The 17,335-nt window shown below is 45.3% G+C and overlaps 1 protein-coding gene across 1 annotated transcript in view; it reads left to right on the top strand.

Annotated features, from left to right (window-relative positions):
- LOC128430603 (adhesion G protein-coupled receptor L3) overlaps positions 1-17,335 on the top strand; it is a 124,339-nt gene that overhangs the window by 12,226 nt on the left and 94,778 nt on the right. The window contains exon 2 of the mRNA XM_053416707.1: positions 14,076-14,185. Coding sequence (XP_053272682.1) covers positions 14,076-14,185 — 110 coding nt within the window. The remainder of the gene's footprint in view (positions 1-14,075; positions 14,186-17,335) is intronic.

Genomic DNA, 17,335 nt, shown 5'->3' with positions numbered 1-17,335 from the left:
TATCGTAGATGGAGGGTAACATTTAGCCCCTGACGATCCAGAAGCAGACTTTTCTTTAAGCGCCCTTTTTTGGCTCACGCGACTAATTATTGTTAATGAAATTAAAACCTTCGGCTTTTTAATCTATGGCATAAGAGCCATGACAAAGGCTGTGCAGGCGGAAGGAGGAGAGACGGTAAAAGAAGAGAGTCAGAGACATTTTTTTTTTTACAGCTGGAGAAAGACGGAGGGAGGGTGGGGGGGAGGGATGCAGCAGAGATAAAAGATGCCTCATCCTTCAGCCCTGCCTGCCGACACCGCTGCCGCGCAATCAAGTTTCTCATGTCACCTTGAGAAGCTGATGGAATTTACTTAACGTCCACCGGTCCCTGACACCGTTGCTTACAATGCTGTTCGCTCGCAACTTCAAACCCCAATCTGCTGCGGCTCAAATTAGTTACGGGATCAGAATTTGAATTTTGCCTCCGCAGAGATCTCGGTTTGACGTCAAACTTTAAAGAGCCGTCTTGAGAGGACGCTGCTGCTGGATGGATCCCGGTTGCTTTCTCGGCTGCTTCACCCTCGGCCTTCCCCACCCTGATGCAACTTGACATGAAAGCGCTCCGAACTGTAGCAAGGCCAGTGACCTGCTGTCTGTATATTTAATAAAAGATAATAGAGATGATTGAATTGTTGATTCCTATTGGGAAATTAGCCTGGTGCCCGGAGCATGAAATAATAAAACTCAGCAAGGTAGAAGAGTTGGGGAAACAAACCTACGACTTGTAAACCAAAAAGTCAAATAACAATACAAAAGGTAAAAATAATATAACACCAGTTGTACATAGAGTCATAAAGGATACTTTACATATTTTTATATAATTTATTTTATAGGAAATTTGGATTCTAGGGTAAATACTGTCGCCCAATCAGTTTCGGTCATTACATGTATTTTTCAGTTTGGAAAATAATGAACCAATCAGTTAGGAATACAAGAAAGAATACAGCTATCAGCAACTAATTCATACAATTTACTAATTTACTAGCTACCAAAGACTGTACATCATCAAAAGTGAAGCCAAAGCATCCTGATCGCCCCCTGGTGGCTTGCGGCGGTATAGGTCAAACCCCTCCTCATCCCAGTCAAAAATGAATTTCACTTACACTTCCATTTGTGCAAAATATGGTTTCTGTCTTTCCATGCTATTGATTGGTGATATTTACCCTCGTATAAAAAATCATTTCATTTGAGGTTCCATCTGCAGCGATAGAAACCATAGCACCAGAGCTCGGGTTAACCTTGAGATGTCTTTGTGGGAAACAGGTTCGACAAATCCTTCTTTAGAGACAGGCCTCAGGTCCTAATAGATCCCGGAGATGATGGAATTAGGCGAGGATAACATTTCCATGTTCCGTCCGACATCACAACAGCGTGTGCTCTGCAGAAATTGTCATTTTCCGTCGTGGTTTGCAAAAAATCTTCTGCTTCAGACGATGACACCAAATACAAACCGGTGTAGGGGGAAACACGCCGAGCAGAAACAGCCGGCTTGACACGCTCCACAGTTTGAGACTCCCCTTCTCCTCAGGCTGTGTCCCAGGAGACCTGTTGGTGTGGAAGGGAACTTAAAAGACAGCTAAATGTCTCGGCTTCCCTTGACAAACTCAATTGGACAGCGGTGCTGCGTGGGGTGAAATACAAGAGACGCCCCGTCACCTCTGCTAGTGCCGGGGAAAGGGGCCGGAACTATATCAGTCTTTGTACTTCTTGTTCAGTCCTTGTTCACCTCGCTTGCACTCGCGGTCTGTCAGAGGGGGAAAAAAAGCTCCACATAAATCTGAAGCAGTCGCACACGGTGTTCGTGAAATACTGCTCCGGACTCCGAGCTTTAGAGGGAAGACGTTAGATGTAAGTTAGGGGCCTCTGATGTTTGTACAAATTCTAAAACGGTAAATTAAAAACGGTTAGTTGATTAACTGGTGAGCCGTTCAACAGAAGATGACTATGTTTTTTTAAATCATGATAATTCACAGCTCCAGGGATGGTTCTCTGTACATCCATGGGTACATTGCAAAAAAAAAAGGAAATGTACCCAAGTTGTATTTCTCCGCCGCTGCCCTCCTCCCATTAACATAACCAGTACATCTTGTAATGAATGAGACCTCTGTGCCTCCATGGGCCAGTAAATTACTTTCCTCTCAGACTTAAGTTGTGACTGACAGTGCCCTGAGCATATTGACACGGAGGAGACAGCAGAGTTCAGTCGAGCCAGAGCTCTTAATCCCGGCCGTGATTCTTCCCCCCGGACAATTCCTTAAGACCGGGCGGGGATTTCACGCATGCCAATGGAATACCTGGACCCTCGCCAAGCTATTGACGTCCTGACCTGTCCTGTATCGAACACTAAGGTTACTCGTAACCCCTGCTCATCTTTCATTATTGAGATGTGAATGAGGAAGGTCGGGGGGGGGGGGCTACCATCGATCGGTCAACACAGGAATATTTGATTGTCACTCGAGGCAACAAAGGGCGGCCATTTTAAAGGTACAAGGAGGTTCAACACGATGGTCGTTTAAAAATCCTCCAAGGTCACACTCCGTCTCATTCATTCTCTTATTTCATTCTCTTATTTCTCTTGATGATCGCAAAACAGCAGCTGTACCGACAGATGTATTCTAAACCTTGTGGCTGGTATGGAGCGGTTTGTTGTGAGAGGTACTGGTTTGTGTCTTTGTGATTTGAGGCAATTAGCAGCTGAACTCCCTCCTATAAGCCAAGCACTGCATATGTCCATTAGAGAAGCACTCCGGTTTTAGGGACTTTGAAAAAAGGGGCTTTGAAGACGGAAAGTGCTGGAAAAACAAACCGGCCCAAGGTGGACATTGGAAGTAACCATGGTGACAGGGACTGAAAATACAAAAAACCTTTGCTTAAAGGCCTTGGTGTGCGTGTGTGTGTGCATGTGTGTGTGTGTGTGTTTGTGTTTGTGTGCCTGTGTGTGCTTGAAAATGAAGAGGGATAGAGAGATGGTGGGGATTAGTGATCCAGTGCCTATTGATTTTGTGTGTAGATTATAAATACAGTGAATGGAGTATTATTCTCTCCTCTCGTTGCGATGAGTAGTTTTGCATTCTGTTTGCAGACAAGGCTCAGAACTTTATTTTCCTCCAATTTTTCTAAAGTACAGATTGAATGACAGTCCCGGCGACGGATTAGAATCTCTTTGTGGTGGCTGTGCAGCGCCTGCAGTCGCACTAAGCTCCCTGAAGCTCTGCTTTGACTGGGAGCAGCGGCGGTCGTCACTCTTTGTGCGTAACAAACAGGACTCGATGCCTTGAAAAGTCAAACCAGTGGCATTCGTGCCTCCTCGGTTTCCTTTCTTCTTTTTTAAATTCCCCATCCGTCCCCTTTGAAGGCCAGCACAGCAGTGGCACCGCTGGGTATCAGGGGGCCCCAAAAATCTGGCCGCTCGCAGAGATGCTCTCGAGATCGGCTCAAGATCTCAGCGGGGACGGTTCAGAAAGGCTAACCCCTTGTCAGCTGTTCAATGGGGCCTGTCACTCGGATAGATTTCAGGATGGATTCCTTTTTTAGTCTATATAAAGTGTATGAATGAATCTAAATGTGGGTTTGCCGGGACACCAGTGCTCTCGCATACCGGATTTCAGTTTAGCCGCTGATGCAAATGGGTGCAAACCGCCACCCGCCCATCATAAATCGGTCTTTACACCATGCATTTCAAATGATTACTTTCCTTCAACGTGTGACACATTAATATTCATATCCCTGTTGTGAAAAAGATATGACCCAATCCTCACTTTTATACGCCTACCCCCCCCTGGATGAGGTTTAGCCTCGAATGGGCCTACAGGGCTGGAAGTCCCAGGGGGCTTCGCTGGAGGATAAATCAAGCGTCACCAGGATGATGGTGAGCAGCATCATTTGTCGGCATAGGAATAGAAAAAATTCATCCCCGGAAATCGTAAATCTTCCGGCGGCCAGGCCCCAGCGAGTAAGCCTCACCCGCCAAACGAATCGATTCCTGAAGTTATTGCACATTTCAATCCTCCCCTCTGCCTCCAGGCCGTCACCTGCAGAGACAGCGTGGGCGTCGTCATTTACATTCACGGACCCGGAGATTAGACGCCGCTTGTTTTTGTTTGACAGTGACAGATATTGAAATGATACACTGCCGATTTTGTTATCTGTTTACTTTTAATCGAAGAGATGTGCTTTTAACCTTGTGAAATGAATATCGGGGTCAGCGGGTTCGTTTTCACCGTGCGGCGGAGGAGGAGAGAAAACACTTTTCCAATCAATGCTTGTTTTCATAACAGATTTCTAAACATGTGATAATGAACTTTTGTCCTAAATGTGCTTGAAATAAACAATATTTTTATAGAATTATAACAAACTACATTCAGTCTTCAAGGTTCAGATTTTAATTGAGGTTGCTGAACGTTGTGTTTAGCTCTGGAAAATGTGCGTACAATGCAAAACCCCTTTAAGATAATAACATGTTCCTTATTGATCAGAAGTGAAGGAGGCTGCTATCTCGTGGGAGATGATCAGACGCTATTGTATCATGCATGTGAAAAATCATATGTTGAGTTCTCAGTACTCCGTGGCAGAAGTCCCTGGTGCCTTGCTTAAAACGAGGGCAGTCTGGAGATAACGACGGAGTACTCGAGCTGGTGTTTTAATTAGCAGCCGTCCTATCAGCAGCAGCATGTAAATCACATGTATGTCGGCTCGCGCGGTGACATCATTTACATTCAACACGGCCTCCCAGCCCATTTATCTAATTATCACATCAGTGTAAGTGGAATTATGATAATAGCAGCAGATATGTGCGCGGGAGCTGTGTTAGTCCAATAAACACTAGTTTCAGGCAGAGTCAGTTCGCTCACAGGATTAAACAAAGACAATAGAGTGGGGACAATGCATTATTTATATGAATATATCCACCCTGGCTCCAAGGTTGTGTTTCAGTTTGTGTGGGTGTGACGATATGTGAACCAATATTGGCAGAATTTGAAATCGCTAACAAGTTTAAACAAAACACAGTTCTTTCTCTCTTTCTCTCTCTTTTTTATTTTTTTTCGAGCTGCACAGTTTTCAAGATGTGTATCTCCAGACATCCAAGGAAACGGTCGAGGATTAGCTCGCAGAGTTTATCTTTTTCTAGTTTTTGAGATAGACGTGTGTGTGTGTGTGTGTGTGTGTGTGTGTGTGTGTGTGTGCGCTGAAAGGCCGCCGACTGTGCCCCTGCCTCGACACCAGCGATAAGCTGTGCATGTGGATGCATGTCTGAATTCATGTCAAAGAGGATTCATTACATGAGCTCTATTGTCCTCCACAGAATGGTCATATATTACCATTGTGCGGAGGAGCACAATTGGATTTCAACATGAACTCCAACACTCTCATTCCAAATTAATTAGCATTGTTGTAGATTAGCATAATTGTATTTTATTGGAGAATTTAAGCCGTACTCTTGCAATATGAACTCAAGCTTTACTTTCCTCATCAAAGCGATTTCCCCCTGATTTATTTTGATCAATAATTCCTTTTTTTCCTAATGTTGAATTTGGACGCAGCCTAACTCCCCCTGGGCCGCCCGGCATGTGCCGAAATTATACTTTAATGGAATTGTGTGTTCACACCAGCAGATAGATCTCCTCAGTGTGTGCAGACTCACGGACTGACCTTTCAGGTGGAGAGAGAAATTGCCTCACCTGATACCTGTTGTGGCACCGAAAGAGATGGATTCATTCCAAAGAGGCTGTGCTGAGAAAGTTTGACCCGTCTGCCTCTGGATTACAACTCCTTTTTAAAATAACACCGCGCAGGACTCTTATTCATGAATCCTGTAAAGGAGCCCTTGTGGCTCACATCGATATAATGAAGTATTTTAAATATTTTTCCAAGTGTTTTGGTGAAGTAAATCTGAAATATTCTTGTTCACCCAGAGGTTTGAGCTTTCAAAATTCAGAAATGTAAGTGTTTGAGGTTATATTTTGTGAGATTAGAGAGATATGAGATACAGCAGTTGTCATGATGCCACAAAGTAGAGCAAATAAACAAGTCAAACTATAGATTGTGTTGAGTTACATAACCTCTCATAAAAACATAATCTGCACTTTCCTTTTTTGATTTAATCTGTATTATAATTGCCGGGATTATCCTTTCAGAGCATATGACAGTTTACCACTGCTCTTAAACCTGAGTGGTGTCAGTTCAAATTTATTTACTCATGACATATGTGAAGGTATGTTCTTAACCAATGTTCCCTGAGGGGGGGAAACGGGGTGCAGCACATCCGTTGTATTTCTTTCAACACGCTTCTCGAGGCCAATGAGAAATATTGCAAGCACAGAAGGTCTCCCCCCCCCCCCCCCGAGGAGTAGAGGACATGCTGTCTCATCTACTCAATCAACCCTGCACTCCATGGAGCCCTGAGGCAGGGATGTGCTCACCTGTGTTGTGCCTCCTTTCCCTCCCTGGGGGAACATTGCATCACAACCCCCGAGATGGCATTGCATTTGTTTAACCACACCAGATCCACCACAGCCCCGGTGCCACTTAGCCGGAGGATGAAGTCGGCTCTCCTGCAGAACCTCATTCAACAACACTTGGCCTCTAGCGCAGCTCTTGCTACTTCTTTGCTTTATTATCCTGCAGCGTACGTTTCCTGGGAACACTGGGAGGCAGAGAACCGGGGCTGCCAATTGGGAGAGTGGTTTTCAATTGTTCTGGTGTCGTGTTCATAGAAGGAATGCTAGCCTGGCTCCATGTCGCTCAGCTCTAAAAACAAGCAGTTGGGGCATAGAGGAAAATGTAGGTAATGAGCTGGACCATCTTTACTCACCTTGCTTGAAGGTCTCTCTGCTTTCTTTGGGGGAAAAATGTTGGAATTGTCGATCTGATTGAAAATGGAGAAATGCAGCTCACCAGCAAGTATGGACGGGCAGGGAGCGACGCATGAGTCACTGACAAAGGTCGAGCAGGTCAGGTTATGTGAGATTAGGTGCAATTACTTTAAGAATGTAAAACGGCGGGGGGGCGGGACCTCTTGTGCCTGTAACAATCTCATTGGCCTTGAGAGGCTTGTTGAAATAATTGTGTCCCCCCCCCCCCCCATGTGATAACCCTGAGGTGATCCCCCTGACCTCGCAACCCTGTGTTGTCCGACAAAGTAGCAGCTTAGCTTTTGTCTCAAAAGACAAAACTATCCTGCAGCTGAGTGAGATAAGCTATATATTTTTAAAATAGAATAATGAAATAGCAGACTAGCGTCCTATTAATCACTGTTTCAAATTAATTTCAGATTTGATTTAAGAACGTTGAAACACAGAGAAAACAAACTAAATGTTTTGTTATTGTGCAGCCTTCTAGAGGACCAAATATTTGCATCTAGAACTTTTAGTGACCACATCAGTCTTTGCCCTGCAGATTGTTTTCAAGTAGCTGCCATTGTTAAATACACATTATCGAATAAACAGTGACGGAAACATTCTTAAAGGAACTGGACAAGTTCCTCTCACGAACCAAGTGGCCATAAATAGTTTTATCCATAAATTGTGAGGCAGGATATTTTCTTGGCGCAGCGCTCAGTCAGTGGGCAAATGGACAAATGGAACTAATCCGGTGAAGACAATGTGACCATTGTTTCAACGTGTCTAATCCATCACTGTGAGTCGTAAAACAAGACCACTCTCTTCTCACTTACAAAATATTATTTTTGCCATCGGCTCGGCGAAAGTGCCCACTCGTCGGAAATACACAGGGAAAGCATGTGTTTGTCAAAGCTGAGCCCGCGCTTCACTTTAGAGACCTGGACGAGAACCAAGAGAAGAGCTTCACGGGTGAATCCATATCCCACCTCCGACCATAAATTCTCCAGAATTAACTCCAGATTTTTTAAAACACTCCATGTTCCAGTTAATCATCTCTTCCCGTCCAGAGTCGCGGCGCCTCGGTGCCACTGCAGGGTTTCTAAGCTTGTTGTTGCGTAGGGTTGAAGTGCGGCTTATCTTCCAAATACAATATTAGAGAGAGGGGAAAACTGTGTGATGTGAAATCTCGTGAACGCTACTAATCTGCGTGAACGGCAAAGAGGGATTACGCTTGTCAGCGGTGGAAGAGAAGAGCACAAGATGCTCATTTCGGTGGAGATTGCATTGAATTGACGTCAGCGCGGGAAGTAGCTGATCAGAGATGGTCAGTCGTGACCTCAGCTCGACCACCCCTCATGAAACTCTCATCCCAGAGTCACTGGAGCCTCATATAGCTCCTGCACATCGTCCCCGCTTGACTCATCTGTGCCTCGTTCCACACGGCTAATCCTGTAAAGAAAGGAAACATGGCTGATGTTCTCTCCCCGGTAGTGTTTATGCAAACAGTCTGACAGAACCTGGTGTTTCTCGATGGTTTAACCGCACGCTGCCGATGCCACCTGCAGCCCCGGTGTTCATCTCATCGATCGATCGCCGGTTAAATTGTAGGTGCTCACGTGCGTGTTCCTTCTCCTCCGTGCTCGTGCAGTGGCATTCAAGCGTAAGTGCTTGAGCCCAGTGAGTTCCCGTCAGCGATTCACTTCAAAATCCTCCACTCCCACACTCAGCCATTGTATTTGTGTTGTATACGTTCATCCCCCGTCTTCCTCCTCTTCTGGTTTTTTTGATCTGCATTGAGCAGCTCGGTCTGGATTGTGAAGCAGCGGAACAAGAAAGGCAGGATATGTCAGGTGGATTCACTGGTTAGGGGACTTAAATATGTGTAATCCACAGAAGAACAATTCACAAATATAGGTCGGCTGCCACAAATACTTCACAATTCCCTCAACATTGTTTTTATTGTTTAGAATAATATCTTCCCAAAGAATTGAGCAGTTTGCAGATACACACAACTTCCTTGACATTTCTACACATGGAACTTCTGCAGCTCACTTCTCAGAAATATGAAATATCCTCACGACTGTACTGTGTTTACAGGTACTCGTCTCAGTTGCTGGCTGAGAGACTAAGTACAATATTAAACTGGTATTTATGTGTGGTTGATTGGCTCAATCTCTCCTGCTGACTGGCATTTTATTCAACACACAGTCAACTGGAATTCTGTTATAGAGCCCATTGTATTCTGATTGTTTTCCCTTCCCTTATGTTTGTGCAAAGCATTTTCCCAATATGAGCTGCTGGGAGGAATTATAGTCTGCATTGAAATGGAACCAAAGCCTCCGTCTCCTATAGTTTTTCATTGCACTTCTATAATGCTGTTGGGCTCGAGGGATAAAAAGCGACGAAGCAGAACCTCAGATATCTTCTTTTTTTCCATTTCATGCATCCTAGTTCCTTATCAGAACCTGGCATCCACGTTACCCACAATGCATCTCAACTAGTGGTTGTAATAGCAGCGTGTCTAAATGGCTGTGTTGAATCATCCACGTTTACACAGTATAACCTTTATTTATACAGATTTTCTTTATATTTGATTTCCTTTCAGCATCACAACCAATCCAGGAAATGAAGGTGGTCACTCTGGAGAAATGCTTCCAGCATCATGTCATGATGAGGCTCAAATGGATGTTGCTTTGGTGTGTTGTGGTTTGACTTGGCACTGTGCGGATACATCTACAGTAGAGTTCTTAAAATCACTGATTTCACATACACTTGGCAGACCCTTCCCAATACTGGGAGAGCATTAGCAGTGTAGTGTTGTGCCAGTTCACACTCAAAAACAACTTGTTCAAAGTTCAGATCATACAGATGAAATAGTCTAGTTCACGTTGCTATCTCACGTGAACTAGACTAGTTCTCTGTGTCTCTGTGTGAGTGAGCGAGTGAGGGAATGAGTGTCGGTGTGTGTGTGTGCTCCCACAGTCTTCAGACTGGGAGCACCCTCACTCCCTCCTGGTGTTTGGTGATGGCCTATACGATGATGATTTAAAAAAACGGTGTCATAAAATGCGGGCGCCATTCACTCTCACTGTAGTTCATCATATATAAATAAAAGTAACCCCTAAACCTATACTGATTGGTTCAGGTCAGCGTTGACCAAAAAATATCAACGTGTTCATTGAGCGCGTTCATGCACAAAACTGAGCCTCAGCATGGTTGATTGAGTTCATCTGATCGTCCTCAGCTTTAGGTTTCTGCAAAGAAACTTCAAACAATTGAAGATGCTGCATAAAAGATTATTTTGCATTCTGTTGCGACTCCCCGAACAGAGAAGCTGAGACGTATGCTCCTTGAAAGGCTCCTTGAAAAGCTCCTCCCTGATTGAAGGCTTCCACGGGGAACTCGCCTGATGGCTTGATGAGCTAAATGCACAGTGCTTATGGCTCTCGTGTCGTTTTCGGGGGAGTTTTAAAAGTTGTTGCTTTATTTGGGTGTTGCACCAGGTGACAGGCTGAATGAGAAAAGATGGATGCTGTGGTGCACAGTTGGGGAAAAGACAATGAATGAAGGACCATCACTAGAAGTTAATGGGTCCCGACAGAGGGATGCGGATATTGACCCGTCCGTCACTTTTTCTCCCACAACGATCCCTCCCTTTCTTTACAAACACAAACTCTTACTAGTGTGCACAAAGCCCGGGCACGCACACATAGACACACACTGCAGTGTGCACATGAAACCAAGAGATACCAACAAGCACTTAAGTCTTCGCTCTCACGCTCTCGGCCCCTGAAGCACTTTGAGGGTCGTTTTTCTATTCTTAACACACGTACAGATACCGATGTGTGGGATATTCTTGGAATTGGATGAATTGGCTTTTTTCTTTTAACGGAAAAGCAAATGGGAGAGTTGGCCGGCGCCGTCCCATCGATGCAGAACGCCAACTCAACCGTATTTAAATTTCTTTCATATGGATTCTATGGGAAAGTAGAAGTATTAAGTATGTTATAAGTAGATTCTGCACAGTTATTTTTTTCCACTTGGACTTTTAAAAACTGGAGAATCTTCCGCTCGGTTGATATTTTCCAGAGAACAGTGGTGCACACCAATTCTCTTTCATTATTCTCCAGTGAGGACAAATCTTTCTGGCTTTGACAGCACCTGCACTATCCGCTCTCTTTCTCCCTCTCTCTCTATTTTTGTCTATTACTTCATTCATTCATTTATTTTTTTCCGGGCCCCGTGTCCGTGGTCAATAGACGGAGGGGAGTCGACCCGCTTGCTGTCCTCGCAGGCAGCCGTGGGATCAGCCGGTGATTATAGTGATTACAGTTTGTGCTTACATAGGACTCTGGTGCTTTGTGCCACATCGCCCCTCGTCAGCTGGCAGTCTGAGCTCTAATCTGCCACTTACAACAAACAGCAGACCAGGAAAAAACTGAATGGCGGAGAAAAGAAAGTGGGGAAAAAAAAGAAGTAATAATGCGGGTAAAAAAATTGGCCGTTTGAGGCCACATTTGTCAAATCAAGGGTTGTTATTGTCGTGTTTTTAAGTCTGACTGAGCGTCCTTGTCGCTTCAGAGAGCTGATAACGCCTACAAGTTGTGTATTGCTGTTATTTTCTCTGTAGTTGTATCATTTGCTTATGTAACCCATAAGCCCTCCTGCCAGTGAGAGCACGCCGCCTGCAGCACCGTCACACCACCTGCCGTCTCCCTCCTCCCATCCTGCACATGTGAACCACACACATGTCTGAATGCGTCAGTCAAAGTGAATCCATTTCCCTTCTCCCCCCCTGCTGGTTCAAAGGGCTCCAGTACAGCCCAGGGTCTGATGAAATCCCGATTAACCCCCCCTCAACCCCCCCTTCTAATTGGTAAATGTGAAGTCCTCGTGGCACGTGGCGCGAGCAGCTTCTCCTGCTATCGAATCCCCCCCCCATCTACTCCTCCATTGATTTGCGCTTAATGCATTTAATTGTAATTCCCCGCCTTATTTTTTTTTATCCCTCTGCAGGTGCCCCCCCGCGGGACGGACATTTTGAATATGGGTCAAGATCGATGTTTATGCCGGGATTAAGTTTTGCAATCCACATTAAATACACATTATGATATTTAATCCCTGCAGGGAGAAGTTATTACAAACTATGATTAAACTCCCAGATTCGGCGCAGGCTTAACTTCTGGGGGCAGCGTTGTTTCATCGAAAAAGAAAAAAAAATTGCTGTTGTGCATTTTAATACTTTACAGTCACAAAGAAGTGGAACGCTGCTTTGTAGAAGAAGCCAGCAGCTCTGTGTCTATCCACGCTTCAAAAAAAAAAGAAAGAAAAGTGTTGTATTTGTTTACGCTCCAACCTCCGGCGAGTCGCATCTCTTCTCTCCATCTCACTTCTAATTCCGTGTGACACCTCATCTTAACTTGTGTTCTCACCCGCTGATTGCAACACCCCCCCCCCCCCCACTCGGATCCAAACGGAATAAAGCAGAAGTGGTCGCGAGGAAGGGAAGACCGCAGAGATGAGAGGGGGCTGCCTCCCTATAATTGTTTCTCACTTTCACAGGGCTTGACCCCCCTTATTTATTTGACTGGCATTCACTGGCTGGGAGTAAGCTCTTCATCGCTGGGGACAAGCTGCACACATCTGATGGGAGGGGGTGGGGTGAGAGGGGGGGCAGTGTGGGGCAGGGGCGGGGGTTCATGAACCTATAAAGCCTGCATGGGGGGACGGGGGGGGGATCGGCACACCACATCTCATTAAGAACTTGGCTTGAAACGAGATCGGGCCCCCGCTTCTTTTCTCGCTTGTCCCTCACTGGTTGGATTGATTAGTCGGCAGCCAATCAATGTTAATTAAGGTCCGGAGAAGCCTTTAATTGTGGCGTATGAATCATTGTGTCAGACCCCACCTTGACCTTCCACTGTGAACGGCCTCGCTTGGGGGGAATAAATACCTTCTGTATATTGCGAGGTAATGGCGGTCCGTGAAACCAGTATAGATCTGAGTGTATCCTGTAGCCAGTAGCTCTACGACCACATGGTGAAACAGGAACCACACCGACCCCTTCAGATCCCCGGTACTCCGAATTTTTTTGCAAACGGACATGGGGGCCGATCGATACCTGACAGAACGATTAAGAGTTAATGTTGTGAGATAAGTGCTGCTATTATGTGTGAGGCGAGAGGCTCCGTGCATATGAAGTGGGGCTTTGATTGATGACTGCCAAAAAGAAAATGGCACCCGAGAACACCACCGGCAGTGTAATTGTTTTTCAGTTTTTTTAATGAAGACCTACACACCTCACCTCCACCATCACTACCACCACCAACATCCATCATGCAGCAATAACAATGTAATCTGGATGTAGGGCGAGGTGTGAGCTGCACGGCCTCCAGCTCTTCATGAATTTAACCGCGGCGTTAACTTCTGACCCCGAATCCAAAAAAAAGAGACGGGTCAAACTTATAATCTCTCAGAAGTAAAATATGTCACAGAACTCGATTCGCTCTCCTCTCTCCTTAATCTTCTTTAGTTTTTTTTTTTTTACTGGGACTGAAGGACTGCACTGATCTGGGATTTATCGCAGAGTGCCAGATGAAATCTTCATTGTTATTGAAGGTTTTCTAAAGAAGCACCGAAAAAGATTTAGCCACTGTGAGACAAACGTTTCTCCAACTGAGATTTTAACTGTTTAAACCTCAGAAATGAAGCCAATTGGTGGATTCTTTCAATGTCAGAGTCTTGGAGGCCAGTGTTCTTGGGAAAACGTTGTTTCCTTCTCTAGATCTTCCCAAGATGCACCTCTTGGCTTGATTTACAGGTCCAAACCATACACTGTCTATAAAGATGGATGGCACGTCTCTACTTCCTCCCACTGTCCAGAAACAAAGCCAAAATATTCTGGATCGTCCATTTTTATATACAGTCTATAGTCAGAATATACATGTTTTATGTATATATATATATGTATATTTTATTAGAGAAGAGACTGGATGCAACATTTTAATGCAAAGTGTAGTATAACTGTCATGGGTATTGCTGCAGAATTAAATAGTTTCCGCTTCACTAACCAAACACCAAACAACTATCAACTCATTGTGGCCAATATGAAGGACTGGGTTGTTTGTTGTTGCGCTTGGATCCATGTTTAAACTAATTAAAATTAACCTTTTTTTTTTGTTTGCTTCCCTTTTCAGATGCAATAACCGGACCCAGTGTGCTGTCGTGGCCGGACCGGACGTATTCCCCGACCCTTGTCCCGGGACCTACAAGTACCTGGAGGTCCAGTACGAATGCGTCCCTTACAGTATGTATCCCTCCGTGCTCACGCTCCCACTGATGCTCCCACTCGTTCTCAGATCCTCCAACCAGCCGTGACTCATCATCAACACGCTTGTGGTGTGTTCAAATGCACAAATATCACATGCAGTCGAGTCGCACAGATTGAAAAACACAGACGGGCGATGATTCATGTTATTTGAGAAAAAAACGCCAACACCCCGCATGAGGTCGTGAAATATTATTCACAATGTCATCTACATGTGAAAAACAATACAGCGGTACAGGCCGGTGTTTTCCATTGACACGATGCTGTTCATCAGCCGTTTGAGTCTTTGTTGAAACTGACAAGACATTAACATTTTCTTCATTTTCCCCTCATCCCACACGGCGTCAATTGTGTCGACACTGAGCATCCTCTGTGGGATAATGGCTGCACAATTTATTCAGGATAAAGTAAGTGTCGTAAAGGGATTCGATTAATGTGACACGACAGGCAAATAATCTTAGACAGATGTAGATTTGTTTCCCCAGAATAACTGCCGCTGTGTGGGAATGCTGACAAGAAAACGACTGCACACCTGTTAGTATGAGCCCGTCACTGCCTTCCCATCAGCTCCCCCAGTTCACAGCATTTCTTTTATATCTTTGAGGAATCACGTCTGATTAAGTCACGTCTCTGTTGTCGCTGCAGCAAGAACGACCACTTGACTTTCATTAGAATCAAAGTTGCCAGTTAGTGCTCAAAGTGGAGGCCTCTCTGACGGGAGTAAATGGAGAAAGAAGCAGCTTTTAATTAGTGCGGCAGGTTAGAAGCACTAATCTGGCTTCGGGTAAGTTGAGGTGGAAACATTTGGGCAGGGACTGGAAGGATCGGCGGGGGGGCAACAGGATGAGCACGCAGACAGGAAGTCCAGGTGAGGCCAGAGGAAGTGGAGTGGACGTTGCCATGCGACCTTAGCTATTGTGTTAGGATGACCTCTAAAGTGGAACACCAAACTCTTCCTGCCAAAATCCCGACACACTGCTCAGAAATGACATGAAAAACCAAAATATCTGATCGTGGGTCAGTTATCTGTCTCGTCTGCAGCTTGCCAGGTCCAGGCTAACTCTAGCAATTCAGATGAAACCCACCTTTTGAACATGTGATCATGGCTCCCTCAGCTGTCTGCCTGACAGGCACTTTCATGTGTGTGCAGCAACAAAAACTATCTGGACCTGTGATCCCCGGCTTGACAGGCGGCTCTTTTGTAGCCGACTCTGACATATGCACATTTTGCCATCTCAGCTCCCCGGTGTCGGTGTCTTACCTCTCTGACAGTATCTAACACCCCCCCCCGTAGAGAGGGGCTGCAATGTTACAGTTACACCTTCTGCACACTCTGCAGCCAGGACCCAGGTCTAACCAATCGGAACGTGTGTAGTTGACAATGTCCCTTTTGGAAGCATCAATAGTTTAAGAAGAACTTCCTCTTCTATCCAATTTGAAATGTTTGTGGATTTATCCAATATGTTTGCCGTTATTCACAGATTGCCAGTCTTTAAAAGGATAGGATGTAGCCCAGACAAAATTAACGAACCAAATGCAAATTATATGGGATTATTGTGTTGTTTATTTGCCTTTTTGTTCATGTGCAAAGACCGTTTAGGTATGTACACACTCACAGTGTGGACTTGCAGAACTCAACAGTTCTACTCAAGTCTTGTTTACCAGTAATTCACTGAAACGCTGATGTTTGAACTGTTTTTAGCGAGCAAAGTGAAACTGGGGCGATATTTTACATCCTTATTTATAATTTCTTGATGTGATTGATTGGTTTTTGTGCTTACCTACTTCCCTTCAAGGGGAAACTGTCACTTTTCATCGTTTATATTTGGGGCATACTCTCACGTGGCTTTGTAATCCTGGTGTGTCCCGATCTTAGTGACACCACACCTCTGCCCTTTAGTCTTATAGCGATTCTCCTGGATCTATTTCATCCATAGTGATCAGTAGTTAGGGCTCGAATCCCACCTTCCACCAGTAGAGATCAATACAGGAGTGACTTTGCTCAAACCTGATTGAATTCTCCCCCCTGAACCCTTTTTGCAAAAGTTCCCATCAGATTCCATTACACTGACTTCTGGTGTCTTATTTGTCACATATCATGACTCTCAGGTAAAAATGTTCCCATGAAATGCAGAGGCTTGGTTTTGCCGCTCTGTCACGATCCAAGCGACACAAAGTAAGTGCCCCCCCGGTCTCCTGGGATGCATGGCGCTCCCCCCATTCAGTCGTCTGTCTCAACCACCAACCTGCCAGGCTCCTCTTTCGTTTTCCTTAACAATATAATCATCGTTCCATTTTTGAGAAGCCGAGTCCAAACACGGAACAGTGAGCCAGTGTTCCCTGGCAGCTTTGTTGCTGTAACATCGGGGGACGCCTATTAGTGGTGCACTAGGGGGGGGGGAGACGGCCCCACCTTGTAGAGGGTTAAACATTCTGCTGGCGGCGCGTAAACATTACAGAAGAGGCGTAGGCGTTTATTTGTGTGTTGAGTGTAATCAGTAGCGGCCACTGGAGACGGATTTTCAGATGCAGGTTATAACATGACGGGGATCTAGTTCACGTGTGGGGGGGCCGGTGGACGATGGAAGCAGTCGGACCCTTTTGGAGCCACATTCAGAGCCTGTTATCTGCGTCTTACTTGAGAAACTACCTTACCTGCATAATTAATAAGATACTAAATCCTAAATAGATTAATCCTGTTCGAAATAATCAGGGAGTAAAGTTTCACACCGCGAGAGCTCACTTGTGGATGGGCTTTTAACACAAGTCTCTTTACCGCCTTCTCGAGACAGACTGAAGGATTTGAGTGTTTAATAAGAGAAGCAGCCGCCCGTGACTCCGACTCCCCGCCGGCGATGGAGCCTGGACTCTGTATTCCTCTGACAGGCCCTCCCTAATACTCTCCTCTTCTTCCAAGCCACCCTCCCTTTCACTTACACTCACTTACTTGTCCTTTAAGTGCTGTCACTAAGTGCCCCCTTACCCCCCCCACAAAATATCTGGATTTGCCCTAATCGGAGCTTCTTCTCTTTTAGGATAAATCTCCGCCCCTGTTCCTTATGTCTTCATGAGCCGGCATGATCGTAGGATATGAGCCGCCCCCTAATAATCCTGCATGGGTGTGCTGAA

The sequence above is a fragment of the Pleuronectes platessa genome, chromosome 23, assembly GCF_947347685.1.
Source record: "Pleuronectes platessa chromosome 23, fPlePla1.1, whole genome shotgun sequence".
NCBI classification, from domain to species: domain Eukaryota; kingdom Metazoa; phylum Chordata; class Actinopteri; order Pleuronectiformes; family Pleuronectidae; genus Pleuronectes; species Pleuronectes platessa.
The sequence above is the reverse complement of the archived record's forward strand: the minus strand, read 5'-3'. Positions and strand labels throughout refer to the sequence as shown.